The 15,237-nt window shown below is 56.5% G+C and overlaps 1 protein-coding gene across 1 annotated transcript in view; it reads right to left on the bottom strand.

The window, feature by feature from the left end:
* Positions 1–15,237, bottom strand: part of PPP2R3B (protein phosphatase 2 regulatory subunit B''beta) — a 55,440-nt gene that overhangs the window by 20,249 nt on the left and 19,954 nt on the right. The window contains exon 2 of the mRNA XM_057718930.1: positions 9,252–9,437. Coding sequence (XP_057574913.1) covers positions 9,252–9,437 — 186 coding nt within the window. The remainder of the gene's footprint in view (positions 1–9,251; positions 9,438–15,237) is intronic.

The following is a 15,237-nucleotide window of genomic DNA, read 5'->3' as shown; positions in this document are numbered from 1 at the left end:
CTGTCGCCAAGAGACCCATAAGCAGGTGTCATTCACTGTCCCCTCCCAGCGAGGGCCTCAGGTTCGCATCTGGGCCACCACTCCCACGGAGAGCCCTGGGAGCAGGCGCCCGTCGCCGCCCCCGCCGGCGGGGGCCCCGGGAGCGCACACGGGCCACTGCCCCCGCACAGCCCCTGTCAAGGGGATGACGGCAGGCACATGCCGAGGGAAGAGGCAGCAGCGCCCAAGCTAAAACCTGCCCTCGCGCCGAAACCAGGAAACGCACACAAGCCACACAGACGCGCCCGCACACAGGCAGCCTCTCAAGACGACAACAGGTAATCGTTGCTCCTGCACCTGCAGAGTATGAGAAACGTACGTGCGTGTAAGAAGCAGAGGAACCACTGCCCGTTAAAAGACCTAGAGGATCCCCCTGAAGGAACAAACAACGAAACAGACCTCTTCATTCTAACAGGCACTGAGTTCACTTAGGAGGTAATGAGAACACTGAAGGAGGAGGAGGAGTGAGGACAGCAGAGTGCGAAGACGTGGAGTGCGCGTCTCCTCACACCGAGGGCAGCTACCAGGCACTGGCGGGGGACCTCGGACATCTAAAGGGCTGGGAGGAATCCCCAAGAAACCGGGTAGGACGGGGGAGGGGGGAAGGAGGGGGGGAAAAGTGGAGGAGAGGCGGGAGGGGAGGCTGGGGGAGGGGAGAGGGTCCCACCATCGGGGGGCCCGCCCGCGTTGTGGGGGTCAACAGGGATGGGGAGAGACGTTTGGGGGATTGGGGGATCGGAGGGCAACACGGCTACGTCTCCCCAGGCTGCTCAGGCTCCAGTGAGCCTGCTGGGGTCGAGGGCCCCACCCGCAGCCCTCTAGGGCCCCCTCTGTCCACGCTGAAACGAAGTCCCTGCCCCCGCCTAAGCCCCGCCTCTGTCTAGGCCCCACCCAAGCCCGCCCCGCAAGGCCTTCTCTGGCGTTTTTCCTTTTCCTTTTCTTTTTTCTGCTGCCATGGTTCTGTTTGGCCCTGTTGTTGCTGTCCTCATTTATAATTTTTCTAATATATTTTTTACTTTTCTGATTTTGTTTTTTTATTCTTTGTTATTGTTCTGCTTTGCTTTTTTTTCTCTTTTTTTTTGCCATCCCATGTGGCTTGTGGGATCTTGATTCCCACGCTGGGCAGTCAGGCCTCAGCTCCTGCGGTGGGACCACCAAGTCCAAACCGCTGGACTAACGGAGAACCTCAGACCCCAGGAAATATCCATCGGTGTGAGGTCTCACAGAGGACCTCATTTCAGCACCAAGACCCGACTCTATCCAATGGCCTGCAACCTTCACTGCTGGACATCTCATGACACACGACCAGTAAGACAGAAACATAGCCCACCCACCAAAAAAACATGGGAAGACAAAAAAAAATACATTACAGGTGAAGGAGCAGGGTAAAACCTACAAGACCAAATAAAGGAAGAGGACATGGGCACCCTACCTGAAAAAGAATTCAGAGTTACGACAGTAAAGAAAATCTAGAATCTCAGAAACAGAATGGAGACACAGATGGAGAAAATAAATGTTTAACAAAGACCAGGAAGAACTAAAGAGCAAACGGTTATGAACAACGTAAGTGAAATGAAAACTACACTAGAAAAAATCAATACCAGAATAACTGAAGCAGAACAAATAAGTGAGCTGGAAGATAGAATGGTGGAAATAATGGCAAACGAGCAGAATAAAGAAAAAAGAATGGAAAGAGATGAGGACAGTCTCAGAGACCTCTGGGACGCCATTAAACACACAGACATAGGAATTATAGGGGTCCCAGAAGAAGAAGAGAAAGAGAAAGGGTCTGAGAAAATATCTGAAGAGATTATAAGTCGAAAACTTCCCTAACATGAGAAAGGAAATACCCACCCAAGTCCTGGAAGCACAGAGAGTCCCATACAAGATAAACCCAAGGAGAAACACACAAAGACACTAATTAAACAAACTAACAAAAATTAATTTCAAAGAAAAAGTATTAAAAGCAGCAAGTTTGGAAAAGCAATAAACAACATACAAGGGAATCCCCATAAGATTATCAGCTGATTTTTCAGCAGAAACTCTGCAGGCCAGAAGGAAGTGGCACGATATATTTAAAGTGATGAAAGGGAAGAACCTACAACCAAGATTACTCTACCCAGCAAGGGTTTCTCATTCAGATTTGATGGAGAAATCAAAAGTTCTACAGACAAACAAACGCTAACAGAATTCAGCACCACCAAACCAGCTCCGCAACAAATGATAAAGGAACTTCTCTAAGTGAGGAACACAAGAAAAGAAAAAGACACACAAAATCAAACCAAAAACAACAAAGAAAATGATAATAGGCACATACATATCGATAACCACCTTGAACGTAAACGGATTAAATGCCCCACCCAAAAGACACAGACTGGCTGAATGGATACAGAAACAAGACCTGTATATATGCTGTTTACAAGAGACCCACTTCAGACCTAGGGACAGATACACACTGAAAGTGAGGGGATGGAAAAACATATTCCATGCAAATGGAAATTTAAAAAAAGCTAGAGTAACGACACTCACATCAGGTAAAACAGACTTTAAAATAAAGACTGTTACAAGACTTCAGGAAAGACGCTATATAATGATCAAGGGATCAAACCAAGAAGAAGCTATAACAACTAAAAATATTTATGCACCCAATATAGGAGCACCTCAATACACAAGGCAAATACTAACAGCTATAAAACAGAAATCGACAGGAACACAATCCTAGTGGGGGACTTTAACACCCCACTTACACCAATGGACAGATCACTCAGACAGAAAATTAATAAGGAAACACAAGCTTGAAATGACACAATAGACCCGATAGATTTAATTGATATTTATAGGACATTCCATCCAAAAACAGCAGATTACACGTTCTTCTCAAGTGCACATGGAACAGTCTCCATGATAGATCACATCTTGGGTCACAAATCAAGTCTCAGTAAATTTAAGAAAACTGAAATAGTATCAAGCATGTTTTCTGATCACAATGCTCTGAAATCAGAAATAAATAACAGGGGGAAGAAAACATAAAAAACACAAACACACGGAGGCTAAACAATATGCTACTTAAATAACCAAAAGATCACTGAAGAAATCAAAGAAGAAATCAAAAAATACCTAGATACAAATGACAATGAAAACACAAAGATCCAAAACCTATGGGACGCAGCAAAGGCAGTTCTATGAGGGAAGTTTATAGCAATACAATCCTACCTCAAGAAACAAGAGAAATCCCAAATAAACAATCTAACCTTACACCTAAAGAAACTAGAGAAAGAAGAGCAAACAAAACCCAAAGTTAGTAGACTGAGAGAAATCATAAAGATCACAATAGAAATAAATGAAACAGAAACAAAGAAAACAAATAAAACTAAAAGCTGATTCTTTGAAAAGATAAATAAAATTGATAAACGAAAGAAACTGGGTCATTTCTAGAGATGTGGAGGGACCTAGAGTCTGTCACACAGAATGAAGTAAGTCACAAAGAGGAAAACAAATATTGTATATTAACGCATATATGTGAAATCTAGAAAAATGGCACAGATGAACCTATGTGCAGGGCAGTGACAGAGATGCAAACGTAGAGAACAGACACGTGGACCCAGTGGGGGGCAAGGTGAGGGTGGGACAAACTGGGAGATTAGGACTGACGTATACACCTTAGCACGTGTAAAACAGACACCTAGCGGGAACTGCTCCACAGCACAGGGAGCTCAGCTCGGTGCTCTGTGATGACCCAGAGGGCGGGGGTGGGGAGGACGGAGGTCCAAGAGGGAGGGTTAGGGGCTACATGTGTACCTACAGCTGATTCACTTCATTGTACAGTAGAAACTAACACAACACTGTAAAGCAACTCTATTCCAATTAAAAAAAAGAAAGAAAAGAAAATACTAAAGGAATTAACACACTGCTGACCAAAGATGTATAAATACATCTTTTGTCACCTGAACGTTATTGACCAGAGACATGGCAATGTGTTTTTAGAGTGTGACACAATTAACATCACCATGCGAAGCTGTCAGAGCTTAAAACTGATCAAGCGTTCATTATGCAACTTATGAGTATCACTGCCATTCACATTTTGCTCCGCGAGGGCTTTGCTTCAACCTTGTGCGTACCATAAAGTTTTCAAAAATGACGCATCACAAAATTTTCAGTGAACAAAAGTTTTTCAGTGAATTTTTATGCAGATACTTCCTCTGGTTGTCTGAGCAACAGACATAGCTGTGTCTACGAAGATGACAGTTCTTCGGACTATAGTTCTGATTCAGACAATGTGAATATTAGACCAAAAAAAGATAAAAAAACCTTAGTGATTGATTCCGATACAGAAAGTGAAAATGAAACTCATGGTGCTGGAGAATGCTCCTTTGCTTCTGCAGAACAGTGGATTGACGACAACATTTCAAGAAAATTGGAAGACTTAAAGGTTTGTCAGGTGTAATTATCAAGTGCAATAACCCGCAAAGTGTTAGTGAAATCACAGAATTACTTTTTGGCCGGCCAAATGAAAAATCGCCGGCCACAGGTGTTATTAGCTTCTGCAAAAATGCTCTGCTCAATAATGAGTTAATAAGAAAGGCTATCAACAGAAATACACATTACTGCAAAAAGGAACCAGGAACGAGAAGACGTAACCAAGAAAAATTACAAAATCCATTAGCCAAGACAAAAGCTGAGCTAAAGGCAAGGAACAGCAGAACGAATAATGCAGAACGAACAAGTGATCTGGACGACAGAAGAATGGAAATCACCCAATCAGAACAGCAGAGAGAAAGCCAAAGGGAAGAAAAGGAACGCCATATAAGAGGCTTCTGGGATAATATAAAGAGTGGCAATCTACACATAGTAGGGATTCCAGAAGCAGAAGAAAGAAAAGGAGATTGAAAACCTACTTGAAGAAACTATGGCTGAAAACTTCCCAGACCTGAAGAAGGAAACAGATATTCAGATGCCGGAAGCACAGAGGGTCGCAGACCAGAAGAACCCAAACAGACCCGCACCAAGATATGCTATGATAAAGACAGCAAAAGGTAAAGAGACGATTCTAAAGGCAGCGAAAGCAAAGAAACAAAGAGTTAATTGCAAGAGAATCCCCATAAGGCTACTAGCTGATTGCTCTACAGGAACGCTGCAGACCAGAAAGGAGTAGCGAAAGATATTCAAAGTCTCCAAAGGGAAAAATCTGCAACCCAGAATGCTCTACCCATCAAGATGACCATTTAGAATAGGAGAGACAAAGAATTTCTCAGAAATGTAGGTTCTCTTTTTTTTCACAATGTGTTTAAGCCTATATGGCTATCAGTCTGAAGAAAGTAGATACAGTTATGGGTCGACATTCTTGATAAACAGGGTCAATAACCACAAATTAAAAACATACAATAGAGTCATAAAACCAAAAAGAACACAAGCATAAAAGAAAATCATCAGGCCACAAAAAGAAAAACAAAAAACATATAATCAACTGGAAAACAAGGTTTAAAACGGCAATAAATACATATTTATCAACAATCACCTTAAATGTCCATGGACTAAATGCTTCAATCAAAAGACACAGAGGAACTTCAACTATGGCTTATTCGTGAGGCGGATACTATGCACTGTGCAGAGGAGAGGAGGCCCTCGGCACACAGCAGTCCTCGCTGCGCACAAAGGGCGGCGGCCACAGCTTGGTGCACCCACGCCAGTCCCCACGAACGCGGTTCAAGTTTCAGCGGTGTCGGCAGAGAAGTGCGAGTGATGGATGAAGCGCAGACACCGCTGCTCTGTCGTCCACATGCATGAAAAGAAAGCATGAAAGCAGCATGTCACTCCTTTCAGAGCGCTGGGGACCTGTCGCTGTGTGTCTGTGACTCCGTTCATGCACAGATGGCAAAGCGTGTGGCCGTGTTGCCACCTGTCTCCCGGGAGGACAGACACACCGTGAGAAAATAATTCAACTTTCCATGCGCTCGTCTGGCTAGAAAATGCTCCAAGTCACCCTGCTTCTCTTGGGGGCTTCAATGAAAATGTGAACATCTGCTTTTTACCATGAAACCAACTTCTCCACCCAGCCAATGGGCCAGGGAGCGATTTCAACTTGTAAAGCCTACAGTCTTGGATGGATGTTCACATCGGTGATGGATGCTGCCGCTGGAGATCAGGTGAGTCTGTGAGCTGAGTTCTGGGAGAAATATGACGGGGGCAGGCAGGGTGCGGATGGGATGTAAAGGGACGGGAGAAGCGGCAGCTGACCGCAGCGGGGCCGCGGCTGTCTCAGGGCCGGAGGCTCTGAGTCGGAAGCCAGAGGGGCTCGGTGAGAGCAAATAACGGACGTACACGAGGCTGTGACGGAACGCAGGAAGGCGTCCAGGGGAAGTGATACCGGCAAAAAAACTACGTTAAAGGAACTCTCAGAGATATTTCACAACACTGAAAGTGCAAGGGCTAAAATGTTGGCCGTGGACCAGAACTCAGCAAGTAGGAAGACAACTTGCCGAAGCCTAGAGAAGATGCTCGCTCTGTTTTGTCAGTTATGAAGCAACAGGGAAGCAAGCTCTGTTCAAACTAATTTTAATTTTTTTACCCAAAATACCTGCCTCCAAAAACCCACCTTAAATCTTAGTGTTTCTAATGTTTAAAATTACAGTGTACTACTCTAAATATATGCAGTTTATTGTCTGTTAACTGTATCTCAATAAAAGTTCTTAAAAAAAATTACAGTGTACTAAACATTAGTCCTAGTATTTTACCCATTTCCTTATACACTCATAAGCAACTATAAGAGTTTTTAATGTTTCGACAAAGACTTTTTTAAAGGTTACATAACACTAGTAATCTCTCCACTGAATAAGACGGCTCTGCATGGTCATTTCCGTGTTCCACTCTACAGCGCAAAGTGAGGACCACCTGTGCTGGACTAACAGACTAATCTCTGAGGTAAATGTTTAGTGCAAAAATACTCGAGTGTAGAATAGTATGCAACTTTTTATATCTAAGGAAGGGAAGAAACCAGGTACGTGTGTACATACACATATGCATATGTGTATGTATTTGCTCATATTAAAAAGTAGAACAATGCTAAAAGGTTAATCACAGCTATGAAAACAATTACTTAACAGGGGAAGGAGGACAACAGGGTTGAACAGACAGGGATGGAATCTGGACATATCTCAATATATCTGTTTTTTTAGGTTTAACCTAGAAAGTAAGTATCTTTTTTTACATACTCACAAAATGAAAAAAAAAAAAAAAACTTTAGAAAGCCAATCTCTAATAGAAGAAAACACTTTCCAATTCATCCTCTAAGACCAGTATTACCCTACTAACAAAACCAGACAAAGGAATCACAAGAGAACTACAATAATATGTCTTATGAACATAGATGCAAAAATCAACAAAATAGCAAAGAGAACCAGGCGACATATGAAAAGGATGACAGGGACGTCCCTGGTGGCTCAGCGGGTAAGACTTCAAGCTCCCGATGCAGGGGGCCCAGGTTCAACCCCTGGTTGGGGAACTAGATCCCGCATGCATGCTGCAACTAAGAGTCCGCATGCCGCAACTGAGAAGTCCGCATGCTGGAACTAAAAGACCCCACAGGCCGCAACGAAGATCCCATGTGCTGTAACTAAGACCCAATGCAACCAAAATAAATAAATAAATAAATTTTTTTTTAAAAAAGAAAGTTAAACAGTGTTACCGTCTGACCCAGGAATTCCACTCCTAGGTATCTACCCAAGAGAAATGCAAACATGTCCGTCTACACGAAAACCTGGAGTCCATGAATGTTCACAGCAGCACCACTCACAAGAGCCTAAAGGTGGAACCACCCAAGTGTCCGTGAAAGGATGAATGGATAAACGTGTAAAGGCATGTGAAAAGGAGGGAGGCTCGGACACAGACTACCACGTGGATGGGCCGGGAACACATGAGGCTTCGTGAGAGAAGCAGACACAGGAGGGCACAGTGTGTGCTTCCACTGACAGGAAACGTCCAGAGCAGTCAAGTCCACAGACAAAAAATGAATTTGTGGTTTCCTAGGGATGGGGGAGGGGGTTGGGGGAGGACAGCTGAAGAGGATGTGGCGTCCTTCGGGGGTGGTAAGAACCAACTGCAGTGATGGCAGCACAACTCTGCCAACACACTAAAAACTACCGAGTCCTGCACTGTAAACGGGTGAGCTGTTTGGCATATGAATTACGTCTCAAGAAAGCTGTTAGAGAAAGAAAAAAAGGCGACCCCTAAAATCTGAAAGCAAAAGGGAGCATGTGAAGTTATTCAGCACGCAGAACAGGAGAACTTTTCAGAATGCACACAATGGACAGAGGATTAGCAGCCGGGACACACAGAGAACTCTTCTAGCAGGGAGGGGGAGGGGAGGGGAGGGGAGGGGGAGGGACGGGGGAGGGGAGGGGGAGGGGAGCTGAGGGGGAGGGGAGAAAAGAGAAATCAGCCCAGTGGCACCAGAGGCACAAGCACCCCTGAAGACACCCCGGCTGAACTCTGAAGCCCTCTGTAACACAGCCTGGCCCACGGGGCACCGGGACGCGTGAACTCAAACTCCCAGGAGGTGTCCACACAGCGGCCAATGACACCCAGAGCTGGGGGGCCGGGCACATGGCCCTCACACGTGGACACGACACCGCTAGGCCACGTGGGGCGCCTGACGGAGGCGAGGGGGAGACTGTCCTCTGTCCAGCAAGTCTGCCCCTGGGGTGAGACGCTAGAGGCACCGCATGCAAGCCGGGTCCCTCACCACAGATAGACAGACAGACACCCGTCAGGCACGGACAAGAACAACAGACGGTGCAGAGACCGAAATGACAGGGCGTCCACGTGGAGGACCCGGACACGTACGGTTGGAAGACAGACAGACTTGCTCAGCGACCCACGTGGCGCAGGAACACACGGGTTACGTGACGACCCCACCCACGGAGCGGCTCCCCGCGGACTGTGTGTCCACACGCGTCCACCCAGAACACCACCACCCCCCAGGGGCCAGACACGGGGAAGCTTGTGCACAGCCTCCAGGAAGGCCCTCCAAGGTGCCCGCGCCCAGGAGGACGGCACGGAGGTGCACCTGTGCCCCTGGCACCCAGGACAGAACTCGACGCGGCATCCCCGTGCACCCCGGAGGGCTAAGACTGAAGGAGCAGGACGCGGGCCAGCCAAGCGCTGCGTGTGGCCAGGGCCACAGGGCCCGTGGGCCACGTCCCCACACGCGCACCCACCTTGGCCACCCTGCCCATGTCCTCCATGGTGGCCCTCTCGTGCGGGAACTGGGTGAAGGTCCTCTCGATCTTGGCGATGACGGCGTCTACGTTCACCGTGTCCTGCGGGCGGCCGCGGGGGAAGTAGAACGCGGGGATGCTCTGGCTGGCGGCAGGCGGCAGGGGCTCCTCCTTCCTCGTCTGGACCTGAGGGACGGAGAGCAGTGAGGACGCGGCCACGGGGAGCGGCTTCTCCCCGCTGGTCACCGTGAGCAGAGCCGGCTCTCACCCGCAGCGGCTGCCCCGAGCCCAGCCGACCTGACGGCGGGCAGAGCACCCAGACCGCGGCCACGGCTGAGCGCAGACCCGGGAGGCCACCCAGCTCGTGGGCGAGAGCCACACGGGGCCACTGACCGGGGAGGGTCCACACTGCCCCACCCCGCCAGATCCAGCCTTGCCTGTGGCCCTGCCCCCGCCCCGCAAGCACGGCTGATCCCCCAGCTGCGGAGACAACCTGCCCCGTCGTACGCCCGGGAGGTCGAGGCTGGCGCAGGCGTGCTGTCCCGTGTGCACCCAGCACCGCCTGTCCCCACGCCCGCCTTCAGCGGGCGGGACGTGCGTCCACCCCGTGGCCGGGCACGGCCCTCAGGAGGCACCGCGGTCCCGAGAGCTCCGTCTCCCGGGACGGGGAACAGGGGGCGCTGACACCGCGCCTCCGGCCGCAGGGAACGCCAGCCGCGCCTCCGACCGCACCTTCCAGGCGGCGCTGCCGGGACGCCTGCCCGGGGACCGGCCGGGGGACCCGCGGGCTGGGTGTGGCCACAGCTCAGCATCGTGCACCGCGTGTGCCGGGCGGCGCTGCCTCCGCCGGCACGCCTGAGGAGACAGGACGCGTCTGGGAACCACCCGGGAAGCACCCGCCGGGAGGGGCCGCGCCGGGACCAGGCGGGTCTGGGGCGTCCGGGGAGGGGGGGGCTCCCAGGCCCCTCCGGGGCCGCGCCTGGTGAAGCTCAGCGTCCCCAGACAGCGGGGCGCCGTCCCTCAGCGGGACACACAGTGACCCTCTGCGCGGACCCGAGAAGGCCTCCTGGGCGCCAGAAACAGCTGCCCTGAGTCACAGCCGGTCACGGCCACCAAGGCCGCGCATCCGGTCATCCCTGACGGGCAGGGACGGGGAAGCACGGTCCAGCCCGGGGCCCAGCTCCAGGACACAGCCCGGGTTCCCTGCGGCGAGGGACGCGAGGACACCGCGTGACGCGGGAGGCAGCGCCCAGGCAGCTCCTGGGAAGCGCTGGAGCGGGGGCTGAGCACACGGGGCCTGAGGCCGCGGGGCCGGGGAGCCACCCGCCCTCCCACACAGGGGACGGCAAGGGCTGCGCCCGCCCACGGGGCTGGGAACCTCAGCGCACACAGGGCGCCACGGACGCACGGAGCCCGCAGCCCCCGGAGACACCCACGGAACCGCACGCGAAGGTAAACACGGGCGCGCGCTCTCAGGCAGCCTGCCGGCCAGGGGCGCTGACACCCGGGCCGGGGCGGGAGGGGTGCCGCAGCCAGGCCTGCCCCGCAAGGGCGGGGGGGCCCCTGCTCACGGGGGGGTACCCCCTCCCCGCCACCTCGGCCGTACGCCGGGCTGCCCGGGCACGGCGCGCGGGCTCGTCACCGGAGGCCCTGCCGCCGCTGCACAGCTGCAACTCCACACACGCCGCCAGCAGCCACCCTGCGACACTGGGAGGCGGACGTCACTCCTACAGCCTGCAACCTGGACCGCTCCTCCACCCAAAACACACTGCGGGGGCATCCCGCGTCCTCCCGGCCATGTCTCGGGGACATCCCGCGTCCCCCTCAGCCATGCCTCACAGACGTCCCGCGTCCCCCCCCACCACATCTCGTGGACGTCCCGTGTCCCCCCTCAGCCACGCCTCAAAGACATCCCATGCCCTCCCCCGCCACATCCCAGGACGTCCCGTGTCCCCCTCAGCCACGCCTCAGGGACATCCCAGGTCCCCACCCCGCCACATCTCAGGACGTCCCACGTCCCCTCAGCCACATCTCAGGACGTCCCACACCTCAGGACATCCCGTGTCCCACCTGCCACATCTCAGGAACGTCCCATGTACCCCCTACCATATCTCAGTATGTCCCGTGTCCCCTCTGTCGCATCGGGGATGCCCCGTGTTTCCTGCGTTTCCTGAGGTCCCAGGAGGAAGAGGAGCGGGCCACCACTTGCTGACCTTGCACAGGGGTGACCCTCATCGGGGTCGCGTGTCTAGAGGAGGAGGAGCCGGCAGGACTCAGCGGCACCGGGTCCGAGCGCCAGCCTGGGGACACTGGGCATCGCGCCCTGCCGTCACCACAGGACCCACCTCCAGCTCGAGGGGTTGCAGGCAGATTCAGCTCAGTGCTGAGAGGCGAGAGGAGGGCCGGGCAGGTGTGGACAGGAGGGAGAGGGGCGGCCGGCAGCCCCGAGGTCCGGCACTTGCGCGGGGGCAGGGTCGGCGCACGGAGGGGGTGACCGTGGGAGGAGGGGGGTGGCGGGAGCACAGGCCCTGGAGGAGCCCCTGACCCGGGAGGGGCCCAGGACGCCTCGGCCCACGCTTCACAGAGACCCGGCCCCGTCGGTGCCCAAGGACAGAGGGTGAGCCCTCCTCCCAGCCCCAGGACGGCCTGGCCCTGCGACTCGGTGACGGGGCAGAGCGGCTGGGCCCTGACGGGGCCGCCCTGCATAGGACACAAAACCACACCTACGGCGGCAGAGAAAAGCCGCGGGGGAAGCCAGACCCAGCGCGGGCCCTGAGGACGGAGAGATTCCAGGGCTGCCGGGCCGCGCGGGGACGCCCAGGTCCGCCTGGGGGAACGTCTCCCCCGGTTTCCCGCCTCTGGGCGGGTCCCGCTGTCCCTGATTTCCCTCTCCTCTGTTTGGGGGCAGGATGGAACGCGGGCCCCGCGCCCTGGGTGGTATTTGCAGCGGCTCACGGCTCACGTCTGTGGAAAGGGGTGCTGTTTGCACCACACCACCGGCATCCTCCCCAGCAGGGCGGCACGCAGCGTCCGTGCATGGGGAAACCTCGGGACGAGGTGCCACCACTGCCTGTCCCCAAGGGGGGCACCACGCAGGGCAGGCGCTGCGCTGCGCCGGCTGGTCCCGGGGCAAGTCTCCCGCAGGGCCCCCCTCACCGCCACCCCACGGCCACAGCCAGGCACAGACACAGACGCAGACGAGGCGGCCCTCAGCAACATGCACTTTTCCCTCCGCTGCCTGGACGGGGACACAGCCCTCACAGCCACCCAGGAAGCGGAGAGAACGGGGCCCGCCAGGGACCCAGCGGAGCAGAGGCTCGCGCCCCCGGAGTGGTGACCTCTGCCGGCGTCCCCGGCTGCGCGGCGCCTGCCCCACGGTCAGCCCACAGGCCCCTCCCGGGAGACCTGGACTTGGCCAGGACGCACCGTCACAGAGGACCCCAGTCCAACAGGGACCCCTTCGCCACAGTGAGCTTTCCTTCTCTGCAGGGCACGCTGCAGACGCCCGCGCTCCACCTCCTCCAAGACTGGTCAGGCCTCCCGGGGGACACGGGCGCACGCTCGTGGGGCCGGCACAGCGGGGACACCTGCGCCGAGGCCTGGCGGGAGAAGCGGCTCCGGGAACAGGATGTCCTGGGCACCCAGGTCTCGCCCGCGGGGCTCATGCCGCCCCCGTCATGCTGCCGTCGGTGGACACGTCTGCGTGTTCCCTGCTCAAGAGTGCACGTCACCGGCTGCAGAGGTGCCGTCCACACTCTGGATCCAGTCCCGCGTCCGTCTGAACACGGCGCGGCAGGCCGCAAGGCGTCTCATGAACCCACCCGAGCGGGCGCTGGCAGCCCTGTCCGGTGCCCTGGACCGCAGGGAGGGCGCCTCTGAGGCCGGGCCCGGGGCCTGGTGTTCCCGCGCGCACGGGAGGCGGGGCGCCCAGGTGGGGCGCCACGGCCGTGGTTCAAGGGAGGACGGGGCAGCCTCGCCCACACCCCGGCCCCCAGCCTCCCGGCTGAGGTGGAAGCACAGGGGACCCCGGGTCCTCGGCGCCCTGTGTGGCGCCGTCCACACACGCTGTGGGCCAGCGCGGGGCCTCTGTGTGACGGGGACGACCACGTGCAGGGTAACTGGCCCCGCACCTAACTCCCTCTCCCGGACGTGGGGCATCGGCTCGTTCGCGAGGTCAATGCCACCTCCCTGCCCATGCGCGCTTCCTCGGATGCCTGCCTGCTATCTCTGGTCCCCTTACCCGTTTCCAGGGCAGGCGCTCAGGCCCGTCCCCAGGCACCACCTGTCTGCTCCCTGGCTGGGACGTCTGCCACCACGCACGTCCTCCTCGCTTTCGTAGTGACTCTACCCTCTCACCTCCCTAACAGACAGCGCCCACACGGCTGGGAGCGGCAGTGATCGAACCTGACCCCAGACCCGTGTGTGCAGGCCCACCACGGGCACGGCTGGGGGGCGGAGGGGGCAAGGCGGGGCTCCCGGTGGTGGCCCGTCAACCCTTGCACGGCCCGCAGGGCTGGGAGAGGCCGTGCCTGGGGAGGGCACGCAGGTGCAGGGACCCCGGGAGGACCGACGCCAGGGCCCTGTCTCACGGGCTCAGCCCCACCTCAGGGAGGACGGGAGCTGGATGGGCCAGCCTGGGCAGAGGGGCCCCAAGATCCCGTCTGCGGCCAGCGGGACCTCGGAGCACAGAACCCGGGCAGTGGAGGAGACGGGACGTGGAGGAGCGAGGCCACCTGACCCACGCCAGGCCTTCGGCACAGCCCGCCGGCCAGTTAACGCTGCCTCGAGGACCCCACGTAGCGAGGACGCTACGCGGCGGTCAGAGCGCCTGTGTCGCAAAGAAAGGGCTTCTATCCACCCGCCAAACGCGCAGGTGAGCGACGGAGACGGAGCAGGGAGAGCCTGCAGCTCAGCTGGACCCCGGGGTGTAACCGCCGAGCACGGGCCACAGCCGGCGGCGCCCGCGTCCACCCTGCACACACGCGCCGTGTGGGAGGCGCCGGAGGACGTGGAACGAGCTACCGGCACGGGCACCACACCTGCCGCTCAACGGAGCACGGCGACCTGAGCTTCTCCAACTCCGCACGACTGCAGGCAACCAGCGGGCGCAGCGCTCACCTGCTCAGAGCACAACCACACCTCTCACGGGCTCCGACGTGCTTCCCAGCGCACGAGGTGGAGATTCCCGCGACAGAGGAGGGCACCGGCCGACCAGCGACCCAGAGGTCGCCGGCTGTCCCCCCGGCCCGCGCGTGAGGGCACCTCAGCTGGGCCGGTGAGGCCGACCCACAGGAGAAGGGGACGAGAGCCCCAACGCCCAGCTGGCCTCTGAGACAGAGCGGTGCCGGCAGGGAGGGGCCCCCGGCGGGCACACGCAGACGCACGACAGGCCCCGGGGGCGCCGCAGCAGCACCGCGGCCTGGCCCCTCTCGGAACCTGCGGCTCACCTCTCCCCGGGCGGACGCGCCGCCCGCCCGCACCCCACAGAGCCTGTGCTCGCCTCTGTCCTGGCCCTCCTCACCCGCACACCGAGCAGCGTCTCGTCTCTCCCACCCTCAGGACCCTGAGGCCTCCCCTCCCAGACACACGTGTTCCCAGAGACACGTGGTCTAGCCCCGGCCACGGGAAGAGAGGGGGGGGGTCCGGGGTCAGAGTCAGGAACGCGGAGGAGCGGAGCACGTGCGGACGGAGGGGAGCGCGGGTGCAGGCAGGGGCTGGTCTGGGGCTGCAGGGACGCTCCCGACCCAGGCTGCACGGTCCCGGGAGCCCGAGAGGCCACAGACACACACACCACGGCGGGAGGCCTGCTCTCGACAGCCTCTGCGACAACACCCCGGCAGCCGGGCCAGGCCGCCACCAGCGGGAAGTGCCCCCGACGGGCAGCACATGTCCCTTTCACCCAGACCCTGGGGTGGGAGGAGGGGCAGGACGTGTGAGCATCACACACCCTGGGACAGGGCCGGGTGCGGGGCCAGGGGCGCGACGC

The sequence above is a fragment of the Hippopotamus amphibius genome, chromosome X (assembly GCF_030028045.1).
Source record: "Hippopotamus amphibius kiboko isolate mHipAmp2 chromosome X, mHipAmp2.hap2, whole genome shotgun sequence".
Classification (NCBI taxonomy): domain Eukaryota; kingdom Metazoa; phylum Chordata; class Mammalia; order Artiodactyla; family Hippopotamidae; genus Hippopotamus; species Hippopotamus amphibius.
Note: the sequence above shows the minus strand (reverse complement) of the source record. Positions and strands in the feature narration are given on the sequence as shown.